The sequence below is a fragment of the Podarcis gaigeae genome (genome assembly GCF_964106915.1).
Source record: "Podarcis gaigeae genome assembly, chromosome: 1".
NCBI lineage: Eukaryota > Metazoa > Chordata > Lepidosauria > Squamata > Lacertidae > Podarcis > Podarcis gaigeae.
This window is the reverse complement of record NC_139678.1, coordinates 32,829,714-32,843,487: the sequence shown is the minus strand read 5'-3', so window position 1 is coordinate 32,843,487 and position 13,774 is coordinate 32,829,714. Positions and strand designations below refer to the sequence as shown.

The 13,774-nt window shown below is 41.8% G+C and overlaps 1 protein-coding gene across 3 annotated transcripts in view; it reads left to right on the top strand.

Moving 5' to 3' along the window:
• Positions 1-13,774, top strand: part of MIPOL1 (mirror-image polydactyly 1) — a 192,761-nt gene that overhangs the window by 27,262 nt on the left and 151,725 nt on the right. Inside the window, exons 1-2 of one of the 3 annotated variants that reach the window (XM_083741530.1) lie at positions 4,419-4,516; positions 5,412-5,508. In XM_083741530.1, coding sequence (XP_083597656.1) covers positions 5,490-5,508 — 19 coding nt within the window. In that variant the 5' untranslated portion in view covers positions 4,419-4,516; positions 5,412-5,489. Of the gene's footprint in view, positions 1-4,418; positions 4,517-5,409; positions 5,509-13,774 lie in introns of those variants that run through there. The other 2 variants (XM_083741529.1, XM_083741531.1) reach the window with 2 other exon arrangements.

Below are 13,774 nucleotides of genomic sequence, written 5' to 3'. Positions count from 1 at the left end.
TGGGACAGAGTTTAGGTTGCTGTGGTGATGTATGTGGTGAGCGGCATTGCCGGTATGGCAGGTGAACGTTTTTTGGCATCATCCCCTAAAAAAAGTTCAACAACTCCCCCTCCCCCAGGAAAACCTCAACAACTGTGGGCGATCCTCGCCCCAAAAAGCTCAATAACTTTGGGGAATCTCTCCCCCCCCCCATTTTCTTAATTTTGAGTCTCCCAAAATAGGGGGCGTGTTATACACGGAAAAGTATGGTAATTCCTTTTTTTTAGTGCAGCAGGTGATTATAACTACTGTTTGGTAAAGAAAGTGGAACTTTCATAGATGGGGTATATATTATATTTATAACTTGGTGGTTTGGGAAGTTGTTTTCTCCAAGAAAAAATGGATTTTAAAAACGATCCATTATTTTTTATCAAATGAAATGATGTCCTTTTGCATTTGCTCTGAAACGTCAAAGAAAGAGTGGCAAAATATTTTTAGAAGTCAGGAAAAGTAGGAAGCTAACAGGCAGGAAGCAATTTAGATGGGGTGGGGAAATGGGGCGACTTCAGGGGATGTTAGAGGCCACATAAAAGTGGGACAGATTGCAGGTTGCCCAGTTGTGCCATAAAGAAATAGTAACATACTTCCCCCCCCCTTCAAATCAGGCTTAGCTGTAAGATGGTGGAGGAACTGCCAGTCATCAGACCTTGGTCTACGCTTGGGGCTTCCTCTCTATTCCCTCTGTTTTGTCTGGGTGTGGTGTATGTATATACAGTGGTACCTCAGGTTAAGTACTTAATTCGTTCCGGTGGTCCGTACTTAACCTGAAACTGTTCTTAACCTGAAGCACCACTTTAGCTAATGGGGTCTCCTGCTGCCGCCGCGCCGCCGGAGCACAATTTCTGTTCTCATCCTGAAGCAAAGTTCTTAACCTGAAGCACTATTTCTGGGTTAGCGGAGTCTGTAACCTGAAGTGTATGTAACCTGAGGTACCACTGTACCAGATTTAGCCCTTCCCACTTTGGTCACACCCTCTTTTTTGGCCTTGCCAACCACCAGCAAGTGTTTCCCAGATGGGTGAGCCCAAGGGATGCAGCTCTTGGGCTAAGGAACGGTTCCCTGCTTGCTTTAAAGCAAATCTGTAGTGATAGCCTACCCACATTATAATCAGGCAGCAGTCTCTCAACACTATCCTCCTCTCAGAGGAGGTCAGGTCCTGTGACTATTTATTTTTTTAAAAAAATTCACTCTTTTCCTGGAGAGGTCCCTGTAAAGGCTTATGGTTTGCTTTTGGTTAAAGCTATTGCTGAACGAGGTTGTGGTAAACGACTACTTAATTTCATTAAAAACATATAAAAACAAGATAGACATATGTGTGCCAAGTCTTGGGTTTGAATCCGATGCATCTTCTTGCAACAAGACCTGAAGGTCTCCTCTATCTAATCACATGTTCGTAACTGCAAAGCACCTATGAATTAAGACCAAATAAGGTGCGTATTGGGAGAGATATGAGTATTACTTTTTAATAGGTACCCAGTCCTTTGTTCTGAAAATGCTGAAGTTTCCATTAGAGTTAAGATGTGTTGTGTGTATTTACAGAAAGCCTGAAACCTTAAGATGTAGACGTGTTTCTTTTAATTGTTTGAATTATGGGAAGATCTCGTTCTTGCTTAAGAATACAGAAATGTACCAGTAGATCTGTTATTAAAGATTTCTTCCAGCATAATGTCTGAATCCAAATTCATAAAGAGTTGGAAAAAATGAGATGTCTGAGCTATAGGATTCACAGGGATTTCATATGAAGCCTATTTAATCAGGATAACACTGTTATTAATATTCATAGAGTCAGCTGGAACACAAATGACAGACTATGGGGCCTAAAAATTTTTACTTGGTGAATTTATTAAAAGCAGCTTAAAAAATTAATGGAATTCAAGTAAAGTTGGTGAAAATGAAAATCTTATGTTAGCAGGGGGAAAAATCTTTATTGGAACTTTCTTTAAAACCATCTTGCACTGATATCTTTGACAGATTTCATCGGTACTTAAACGGGAAGGATGCATGAATGGTCATTTAAAAGGATTTAAACACATTGGCACATTAATTTTTACATGAATAATAAGTAGTTTCCAAAAGCAATTAACTTACAGTGTACAAGATTTGAATAGAAAAATAAGACCATGGCATTAAAGGGCAAAGTAAATGTGCTGTACATTTTAAAATTAATAATATGTCTTCTAATAAAATAATTGAATTCGTATCTACAAGGGTTATTTAAAAACATTTAAAGATTAATAAGATAAGCATGTTTTGTTGCAAAAAAGAAAAAAGCATCCATGGAGAGACTAAAGCACAAAGTCTTAAAAGTGACTCAGGGTTGTGATTCAAATTCCATATTATTGTTTGTTTAACATAACCTTTCATTTGCTTCTGTCTGTTAAGAGAGGGTGGTATACTCTAGTATCTTTTAATTTGTATAATTTGGCAATGCTTGGTTATGTTTATATATGTTTATGCTTTTTACACAAATTGCAGTGTCTGGTGGCTGATGTAAACAAATATCTAAGTGTGCTTATGTTCTTGATTTGTTTAAAGCTTCAAAAACACACTGACACATTAGTGATGTCTGTACAGAGGAAGGCTGTATGTAGTTTCACAGATATATAAAGCTTATTTCCTTCTCACTTTACCGCAATACTGTAAACTAAATAATATTGGTTTTGAAAATAATTATTATAATTTTACGGTATCTGAAGGCAGCTGTCAAAGAAAACTCCTGATTCAGTCAACACCAACAGAAATTATTTAACTGTGATTAAAATGACAACGTAGCCCCAAGGCAGCTAAAATTTGTCGCACTTAAGCCTCATTGATATCAAATTAGTCACAAATAACTTGTTGACTTTAGTGGCTCTTAACTAACTTGAACTAGATTGTAATGCGTGTTGTACTCTGAAAATAAGTTACTGTAATCTGTGTGCATTTTCAGTGTACGCTATTAAACATCTTCAGTGTACACTATTTAACAGCCTTCATCATCATTATTATTAATAATAATAATTTTATTTAGTAATGTTTGGTTATGGATTATAGATATATAACTGAAGGCACTGGTAAGTTTTCCCAGTGCAGTTTTAAAGATTTTTTTAAAATGTATTTTCCAAAATTGACTGTATAGAATATATTTTCTCTTTAGAAATAGAATATGTTCATGACCCTGGAATAGCCTTAAATCTTTAATACGCTGGTTAGGGAGATTATTTTAAATGTGGGTAGGATATAATCCCTGCATAGGAAAAAATGTACAGTGAAATCCTATTCATCTCTACTCGGAAGTCCTATTGAGTTCAGTATGGCTTCCTCCCGGCTATAAATGGGTATAAGATTCCAGCCATCATCATGCAAGATAACTGTGCCAGTTCTATATTTCTGTGGAAACATATTTTGGGAAGCCTTTTCCTAAATTGTGTACATTCCACAAAACAGACATTTGCATAGTCTTTATACGTGACATTGTAAATGATTTTCTCTGAGCAGGTTATATTTGTGTAAGAAGTGCTTTGTGAATAAAGCTGTCTGTCTAATTCTATTGCGGATCAACAAGACTCATTTCCCTGCTAGCCCATGAACGCTGGCTGTGTGTGATTTAAGTAATTCTTGCTGGCAATCTAGTATGGCTAATACCATAGTTGATGGTTTGTGCGTGTGAAATGCAATAATGACTTTTAACCTTCAAAGATTCTCCTGTGTTCACACCTTGCATTTTGCCATACTTCACATTAGTGTGGCTGTTGGAGTGGATAATCACACTCGATATCCAGGAGAGGGCAGCATTTTCCTATACCAGGTGTATAAAAGAGCATGCCCTGCCTAGACTGCCAATGTTTCTTGTAATTACTCCCAGTATATTTGTTGCTTGCTTATGAATTAACTTGCATTTATGGAACTAAATCATTCCAATCATTTAATTACACCTGAGGAGCTGAACTATAATTGCTTGCTTCCAAGTAGGATCTGATATGGCTTGAGCAGTATTAATTTGGTGTTTACTTTTCTGAGTGCTAAAAGCATTAAACTGATTGTGCAGTGGGATTACATTTTACTAATTGCTGGCATTCATTAGCTGGGTAAATGGCGGGGAAGTATGACTGTATATTGTGGAGGGATAAAATTGTGGTTTTAAATAGTATATTACTAGGCACATTAAGGCCCTAAGACATGTTTTAAAATACTCCAGAGGTTATTAAAGACTGTATTTTCTTCATCTCTTGCTATATGAATACCTTATTAAAAGACTGCAATTATTATGGACCTTTTTGTGCAATATGTAGAGGAAAGACTTCATTGACTTAAAACACATTTCTTTGATATTAATAATAACCTTCTATATTTCCAGCTAATCCAAAAGTAAATGAGGAACTTATATAGGGGGGAAATTGCCAACCCCAAATCAACACAGTTACACAGAACTGAAAAAGCCAAAGTTACAGCTTCATTTGAGGACTTTTTGTAAGAAATTCAGACTTCAGGGTCTGAGGTAATATTCTCTCTCACTCCTGAGAAGAAAGTCCCTTAAAATCTCTCATCTTTCTTTCACTGTATATTCTTAGAGCTGAATCAAGTACGGGCTATACAGTATAAGCTACTTATCTATAATTTTTTTTAAGTGTTCTTGTTCCTTATTTTGAACTTGATAACCACATGGTGGCAAGGTTTCTCATTTTATTTCATTTTATGGCTGGGGTTCCTAAGAAATAAATTTTCTTCTTATAAGAAACATGAAGAACAAGGGTAGCCATGTTGGACCAGGAAAGGGAAAAACTTTCCAAAACCCATGATTGGGTAATACCTTTATTAAGACCAACCAAAAAGTCACAAAACTGTGATAATGCAGGCATAATAATTGTAATTCCACATTGTCTCTAATGAACATACTATTCTCACAAATTAAAAATGTTAACATGGTGATTTATGTATCTTAATACGAATCCGAAAATATTGTGAGAACTTTCTCTCTGTAATACTTGCATATATACCTAAGGATTATGCAGAGCAAAACCTTGACATGACCTAATCCTGCATTCACTACCACTGGTAATGCAGACCAAGAAAAAAGTAATCATATTTGCTTTCCTGGACCTACTCATTCTATTTTGTAATAACTGTTGCCAGGATCAGGCTTTGAGGACTAATATGTTTCTCAACACCATCATTAAATTCAACAGAGAACAGAATAAATCTATCTAAACTGAAAGTGTGAACAGAAATATCTTTTACTGTGAAAGTCAATTTAATGTCACCTGTTAAAATAAACAGGTTTTATTGTCCTATTATAAACATTTTTTTTGAGTCATTTGTCTTGTAAATTCCCTGACAAATAAGGGCAAGGTATAGGTGTGTTCTGATATATTGTTTTACATTTATTTATCTAGACTTGGCTTTACTTTAGCTCTGAAGTCTTGGAGCAAGACGCGGAGACCTTGCCAGATCAAACAAGTTCAGAAATACAAATGGAGGACTGGTCAAAAGGTAAGGACTTCTGAGGTATTGATACATAACCCCAGGGGCTATGCCAATGCTAGGCAATGCCTGGATGGAATGCATTTGTTCTTGCTGGTAGGTAAAAGTGACTGTTTAAAAAAAGTTCACTTCTTTTCTGTTAAGTGATGTAACTGCAAGCATGTTCCTTTTAAACCAGACCTTTTTTTTTTGTCTGGAAGGATAATATATACGTGGCAGAGGGCTGAACTGCTATCCTAATTGCACAATGGCTAGGAAGCACACCTGAGTTTTCTTTCTGTAATTACAGATAGGGGGAGGTATTAGCATTGGGGTTTCGGTGTGTGGGATGGGGGGGTTTAACCTTTTGCAGCCATGATCTTGACCATGGGTAGACAAACTAAGGCCCAGGGGCTGGATCCGGCCCAAACGCCTTCTCAGTCTGGCCCGTGGACGGTCCGGGAATCAGCGTGTTTTTACATGAGTAGAATGTGTCCTTTTATTTAAAATGAATCTCTGGGTTATTTGTGGGGCCTGCCTGGTGTTTTTACATGAGTAGAATGTGTCCTTTTATTTAAAATGCATCTCTGGGTTATTTTTGGAGCATAGGAATTCATTCATTCCCCCCCCCCCAAAAAAAAAAGTTTGAGGGACAGTGGACCGGCCCCCTGCTGAAACAATTTGCTGACCCCTGATATTGACAGTGAGTACCGTATTTTTCGCCCCATAGGACGCACCGGCCCATTAGGTCACCTAGTTTTTTGGGGGGGAAATAAAGGGGGTGAATTATTTTTCCCTTCCCCAGGAGCTGCCTGTTCCCTCAGAACAGGCAGCTCTCCGCAAGCCGTGGGAGCCCAGCGCTGGGCTCCCACGGCTTGCGGAGAGCTGCGCGAAGCCTGCATTCACCCCATAGGACACACACACATTTCCCCTTCATTTTTGGAGGAGGGAAAGTGCGTCCTATAGGGCGAAAAATACCCTATGGTGCAGTTTGCTGGCGGTGGGAGAGCTCCCAATGGTATGAATGGGAGCTTTCCCCCTGAGGTTAATTGTGGCGGGGGAGGGGGGCAGGAAACAATATTTACAGTCGTACCTTGGTTGTCAAACTTAATCCGTTCCGGGAGTTCATTGGACTCCCAGAAAGGTTCGAAAACCAAGACGCAGCTTCCGATTGGCTGCAGGAGCTTCCTGCACTCAATCGGAAGCCGCGTTGGGCGTTGCAAACTGGAACACTCGCTTCCAGGTTTGCGACGCTCGGGAGCCAAAATGTCCGAGTACCAAGGTACGACTGTATTGGAATCATGGCTGCTGAGGGAACAGCTAACCTTTCCCTCCCCATGTATTGCAGTCCCATTGCCAATTGGGGAGAGGGACTATGCCTTCAATTCTAGAAAGAAAACTCTAGACGTGTGTCCTAGCTGCATTATCCATGCTGTCCATGCATTTTCCTTGCATCTTACTCCTGTAGGCTTCCTTGCTTCATGCCGTTCCAAGTGAATTTGTTGTTGTTTAGTCATTTAGTTGTGTCCAACTCTTCATGACCCCATGGACAAGAGCATGCCAGGCACTCCTGTCTTCCACTGCCTCCTGCAGTTTGGTCAAACTCATGCTGGTAGCTTCGAGAACACTGTCCAACCATCTCATCCTCTGTCGTCCCCTTCTCCTTGTGCCCTCCATCTTTCCCAACATCAGGGTCTTTTCCAGGGAGTCTTCTCTTCTCATGAGGTGGCCAAAGTATTGGAGCCTCAGCTTCAGGATCTGTCCTTCCAGTGAGCACTCAGGGCTGATTTCCTTCAGAATGGATAGGTTTGATCTTCTTGCAGTCCATGGGACACTCAAGAGTCTCCTCCAGCACCATAATTCAAAAGCATCAATTCTTCAGTGATCAGCCTTCTTTATGGTTCAGCTCACACTTGCATACATCACTACTGGGAAAACCATAGCTTTAAGTGAATTAAGCCTTACTTATCGCATGTATCGTGGAGAGTTGCTCTACCATCCAACGCTGCAACTTGAGTAAGAGTTCTGAAAGTTACAGTTCTGAAAATTATAGCCAACGTTGGCAGCAGTTCTGGCTGCCTTGCCCTTGATAACAAAGAGCAGGCCCTCCCCCAAGCACTCTTTTCCTTCCAGTTCAGATTCAGGAGCAGAGTTGGGGGCAGTAACCTGGTCAGGAGGACAAGACAGCTCACGCCAAACAGTGTGCCCCCCCCCCAGAATGCTTAGGCAGAGACACATACACGGAAACACAAGGACCTTCAGCATCTATATGGAACTCGTGATTAACAAAATAAATTGCTGTGCCTAGCTGTTCTGTTTTGTTCATTGTTGTCATTAGTTGTTTGTAGTTTTAGTTTCTGACGTTAGTGTAAGTTCTACTTATTTTAATTATGACATTACTGCAACCATTTGTTGAAGGGTGGGTTGTAAGTGCAGACAGTAAGCAAGTAAATAAATGCGGTATCAGCTGGGAGGAACTACCTGCGGCATGTGCAGACGGAAGCCCCATTGTCCCTTCCAAAGGTCAGTTCAATTGCATCTGGGCCAGGAGAGGTCCACATGTGCAGCCTTGGCAAATGGATCATGGGTGCAGAGAGAGAGAGAGAGAGAGAGAGAAAGAGAGAGAGAGAGAGAGAGGCATATGTTGCATTTCTTTGCACATGCTGTTCCTTCTCTTGCCGCTTTTCTTTTTCCTGAAAGGGTTTAGAACATCTTTACGAATGCAAAATAATGCAAGAGGAAACCTGCCTCCCTTTTAGCATTGGAGAGCTGTACTGGTGGTTCAGTAGAGGTACACTTCACGGTTAATTGCACTACGCCCATCTCTCTCTAGTTTCCAAGGAAGCAGTGAAAGTACATCAACACTAGCAATTCATCCATTCTTCCTATCACCAGCAGCTTTTGAGTCAATATCAAAGTGACTGACTGATTTCATTCTCTCTGAAGAATATCCACTTTAATCAAAATTACAAACAGAAAACCCTTTTTGTACTATTATTTTAGGTGCATCTCTGGTTGACCTAGCAGCTCTAAATTACAGGCTCTGAAAAGCATCAGCTTCCTGTTTCTCCTCATAAAACCAAGACCAAGCTGCAGGCATGGAGAAGTTACAGGCTAGCAACAGCATTGCCTAGTGCTAATCCGATACAAACTGAAGAGAGCCAGTAGCGAGAGCAGCCATCTTGTTTGCTTCAATTTGATTTAATAAGCAGTTAAATATAATGTGCCAGAAAGGGAAGATTAAAAAGCAAGGAGGAGTGTGGAGTTCTTCAAACATAAAACTGCACTGGGAAACAGGCTGGAGGCAGGGAACTTGACATTTGTGGTTAGAAACTGGATTCTGAGTTGACCAAGATTCAAACCAGGAGCCTTCTGATCTGTCTACTGGGGTCCCTTGTGGCAGAAGAGTCAGCGTTGTGTAGGGAAGGAAGAAGGAGGAGGAGGAGTAAATGTCATTTACTCCACAGCTGTGAGTGGCTTGCCACAAGAAACACAAGAACATAATAGATCAGAAAATCCCTAGTTAGAATCACATTACATTCACACTTGTGTGTATATATGTCCCAGTGCTTCATGCTGCTTCAATCTCAGTCCTGAAGGGAATTTACTCCTCCTCCCGCATATATCTAACTTTCCACTTAAACTCTCCTAAGAAAGGGGTTTCCTCTCATCTCCCTTCTCTCTGGCCATTTCTCTCCTGCAGAGCTTCGTGCTCTTTGGTGCTTGTATGAATGTAGAAGGAGGGCTGTTTCCTAAATGTCGTTTGGGCCCTCTTGTGAGTGAACAGGATGGAGGAGAAGTGTTAAGGACTGGAATCTAGACAAGGTGAAACAGCAAGACCAGCACCCTGTTGTACCAGCATATTCTACTATTGAAATTGGGAACCCTTTTTTTCGGCCCTCAAGAGGTTGAAAACTATTCAGGGGCTGCTTGCCAGAGGTAGGAAGAGCCAGAAGCATCAGTGGGTAGAGCCATTGATGTGATTTTGTTTACCTTTGTACAGTAGGCTAGATTCCAGCCATGCAAAGGCCAGAGATTTCTCTACAAATTTCTCCATCCTGGCAATCAAGGGGCATTTGTTGTTGTTGTTTAGTCGTTTAGTCGTGTCCGACTCTTCGTGACCCCATGGACCAGAGAACGCCAGGCACCTCTGTCCTCCACTGCCTCCCGCAGTTTGGTCAAACTCATGCTGGTAACCTCAAAAACACTATCCAACCATCTCATCCTCTGCCGTCCCCTTCTCCTTGTGCCCTCCATCTTTCCCAACATCAGGGTCTTCTCCAGGGAGTCTTCTCTTCTCATGAGGTGGCCAAAGTACTGGAGCCTCAGCTTCACAATCTGTCCTTCCAGTGAGCACTCAGGGTTGATTTCCTTCAGTATGGAGAGGTTTGATCTTCTTGCAGTCCATGGGACTCTCAAGAGTCTCCTCCAGCACCATAATTCAAAAGCATCAATTCTTCGGCGATCAGCCTTCTTTATGGTCCAGCTCTCACTTCCATACATCACTACTGCGAAAACCATAGCTTTAACTATACGAACCTTTGTTGACAAGGTGATGTCTCTACTTCTCAAGATGCTGTCTAGGCCTGTCATTGCCCTTCTCCCAAGAAGCAGGCGTCTTTTAATTTCGTGGCTGCTGTCACCATCTGCAGTGATCATTGAGCCCAAGAAAGTAAAATCTCTCACTACCTCCATTTCTTCCCCTTCTATTTGCCAGGAGGTGATGGGACCAGTGGCCATGATCTTCGTTTTTTTGATGTTGAGCTTCAGACCATATTTTGCGCTCTCCTCTTTCACCCTCATTAAAAGGTTCTTTAATTCCTCCTCACTTTCTGCCATCAAGGTTGTGTCATCTGCATATCTGAGGTTGTTGATATTTCTTCCGGCAATCTTAATTCCGGCTAGGGATTCATCCAGCCCAGCCTTTCGCATGATGAATTCTGCATATAAGTTAAATAAGGGGCATTATCACAGGGGCATTATCACAGTTCAATGAGATGTTTTAGCCAGACAAAAGCACTCAAGGGGAGGGCACAGAGAGAGGGTGCTTTGGGGAGAGTGCCAAAGACTGGAAGGAAAGAGGCCTAGAAGGCCACATCCAAGCTGTGGACTGGAGTTCACCACCCAACTGCTCTGTTTTTACAACAACTCGTGAAATGGGTCCACAAAGCATAAAATATAGAGAATTTATGGGGAAGTGGGTTAAACGCTGAATATCACAGGTGATTTTTATAAATAAATAAATAAATAAATAAATAAATAAATAAATCTCCTTTGGGAAGCCATCCTAACTATTATGTAGACTGTTGTGGCATGAGTTTCCTTTTTCGTAGTTGGCAATGGGGTTAGTTGTCCTGATCTCCACAGGAAATGTTTCCTTGACTTATGGCTGTTTCATGAATGGTCACTATACCCACTTGTTGAATTCCTTTTCCATTATTGCCAGATCAAGGTTTCTAAGATGTGGCTCAGAGGAAACTGGACCACTGCAACTAACAAAATCCGAAGGTGTCCTTCAGGCTCCCCTTTTCACAGCCAGCAACAAAGATGTATTTATTCTATTACATTTTAGAACCTCTGTAGCCAGTTCAACTTTAGTACCTTTAGGGGTCACTATACCCTAAGAAAGGTTCAAAAGGTTAATTCTTTCAAAGAGACCATTTGCAAGTTCTGCGACTTATACATTAAATAGTACCAGATTACTGTAACATCTTGGTATGTCCTTACACACAGTGGGCTACATAATCAATTGGCCAAGATGAGTTATCCTTTTGTTTATAGAATTCCAAATTTTTGCAATGGAATGTGCATTTTGTGTTTTTTGACTGTGTAAAACAAAACAGAAATTACATTGATAGATAGAGAACATTCTTCACACCATTAAGGAACAATATGGGATAATAGTGTTATGAGCTATAGGGGGAGTAGGCTGTATGGTGAGAACCTTCTAACCACTGGAATCCAGCAAGTGTTCAAATGTAAACCAGGCTAGTTTCTGGATAAGGTAATTGCCCAGGTGATGGGCCACCAAGGGGAACAAAGGAAGTAGATCTATGCAAGATGTCAAATCGGTGGGGCCCCTCCCCCAACTCAATGATAGTTAGAAGGAGAAAGGCTGAGTTGAGAGCAGAGAGTTTGTAGTGATGTGAGCTAGAAACAAAGCAGCAAGATGGAAAGAGAAAGAGATTGTTGAGTTTAATTTGAATCCAAGGCTGCGACTATAGTGGACATTTAGGGCTTTAAAGGTCAGCACTAACACTTTGAATTGTGCTCGGAAACGTACTGGGAGCCAATGTAGGTCTTTCACGACCGGTGTTATGTGGTCTTGGCAGCCGCCCCCAGTCACCAGTCTAGCTGCCGCATTCTGGATTAGTTGCAGTTTCTGGGTCACCTTCAAAGTAGTGCATTGCAGTAGTCCAAGTGGGAGATAACCAGAGAATGCACCACTCTGGCAAGACAGTCTGCGGACAGGTAGGGTCTCAGCCTGCGTACCAGATGGAGCTGGTAAACAGCTGCCCCGGACACAGAATTCACCTGAGCATCCATGGACAGCTGTGAGTCCAAAATGACTCCCAGGCTGCACACTTGGTCATTCAGGGGCACAGTTACCCCATTCAGGACCAGGGAGTCCCCCATACCTGCCTGCCCCCCTAAACAGTACTTCTGTCTTGTCAGGATTCAACCTCAATCTGTTAGCCACCCATCCAGTCTGTTAGCAATCCATCCAGTTAGAGCTGTAAATACTATTCATTTTTGTGTTGTGATTCTTTTACGATCTCTCCCCCACCCCCCGGGGTTAGGATTTTATTCAGTTCAATTTAGCTGCAGTTCAGAAATAATGGGCTCATTCAAAGAATTGCACATGGAGTTTACAGTATGAGTAGCTGATGTGGTGCTGCTCAGATGTTGGATCCCAGCATTGGCCATGCTGACTGGAGCTGATCTGAGCTAGATTCCAGCAATGTCTGGAGGGTACCACATTGGCTTAGCCCTTAGTATTATGGAAGAGTTACTGTGTTGTGTATTTAAACATCTTTTCTTTGTTCACCACCCCTTTTTCCATTTCTAACCCATGCTAGATCTTTATTCAAGATGCTGGCTTTTTCTTTCTTTCCTTCATGGCAGTGGGGTTAGAGGGGTACAAGTCAAGTCTTAAGTAGGAGATAGTGTTGTTATGATCATCCTGTCAGCTGTCTCTCATACTATCTATCATTTCTCCATCATCTATACACAGCAGAATGACACTTGCCAATAAGGTTGGCCATCACTGAATAAACCTGGCAGAGGCTCATCTTGACGGTTGTTTGCAGAATAAAGCAAGCTGCTTACATCTCCGCTTCTCCAAGTAGTTGCTCAAACATTTTCTGCTGGGTGCCTGATTCCCCTTTTTTCTCATGAAAAAAGATTTATGGTTGCTGGAATTCCGGTGAGGAGCAGCAAACAGTTCATATAGAATGGGTTATATTCTGTTACTAGTAATGGTCAACATGGTGCCCTCCCACTGTTTCAGACTACAACTCCCATTAGCCCCAGGCAGCATTGCCGATAGCCAGGGACGGTAGGAATTGTTGTCCACAGCATCAGGAGCAGTTCACAACATGGAGAGGGGAGCAGGTTGGCTACCCTGATCTAGGAACTCACAACCTTCGCAGTAATTTCTTCTTTTTCTTGCAGAATGTTGTAAAACCTATAAACATGACTCCATTAGTTTCTTCTGATGTTTTTATTTGTCATTAGAGTGCAAGAACCTGCTACAATTCATAAGTCCATTTCATATGGAGAAAAGCCATTTGCCCCTGTTTTCAGAACTCTAAAGTCCTTTCTTCCTCTCATCCAAAACTGCAATGACTACATAAAAGAAGAGAAGGGCCCCCAGTTCTCTCCATTTACATAGGCAGTGGTGGGAGTGGCTTGGGCTGCAGCAAACAGCACCGGCCAGTTCTCTATGGTCTGGAAGCAGACCAGAGAGAAAACTACCACTCCATGTCCGTTCCCTGAGCACGTCCCCCAGGCCACCACGGATAGGCACGATTCAAAACAGGGTCTGGTGGGTGACCTGTGATGCTCTGCTACGGCCAGGGGGTGCGAGCCAACGACCGCATAGGAAACTGGCGTGTCTGCCCTTATTCCCTTATGGAGTATGCAAGAGCCCTTTATAGAGTCCTTTGTAGGTTCTCCATCGGTAGGAGAAAATAACAGAGGCCAACCAGAGAATATTGAGAAGCAAAGCCTGATCTTTATTAAGGCTGTTGCAACAGGGTGCTCCCCTCACACGCAGGAGAGATGAGGAGGACCC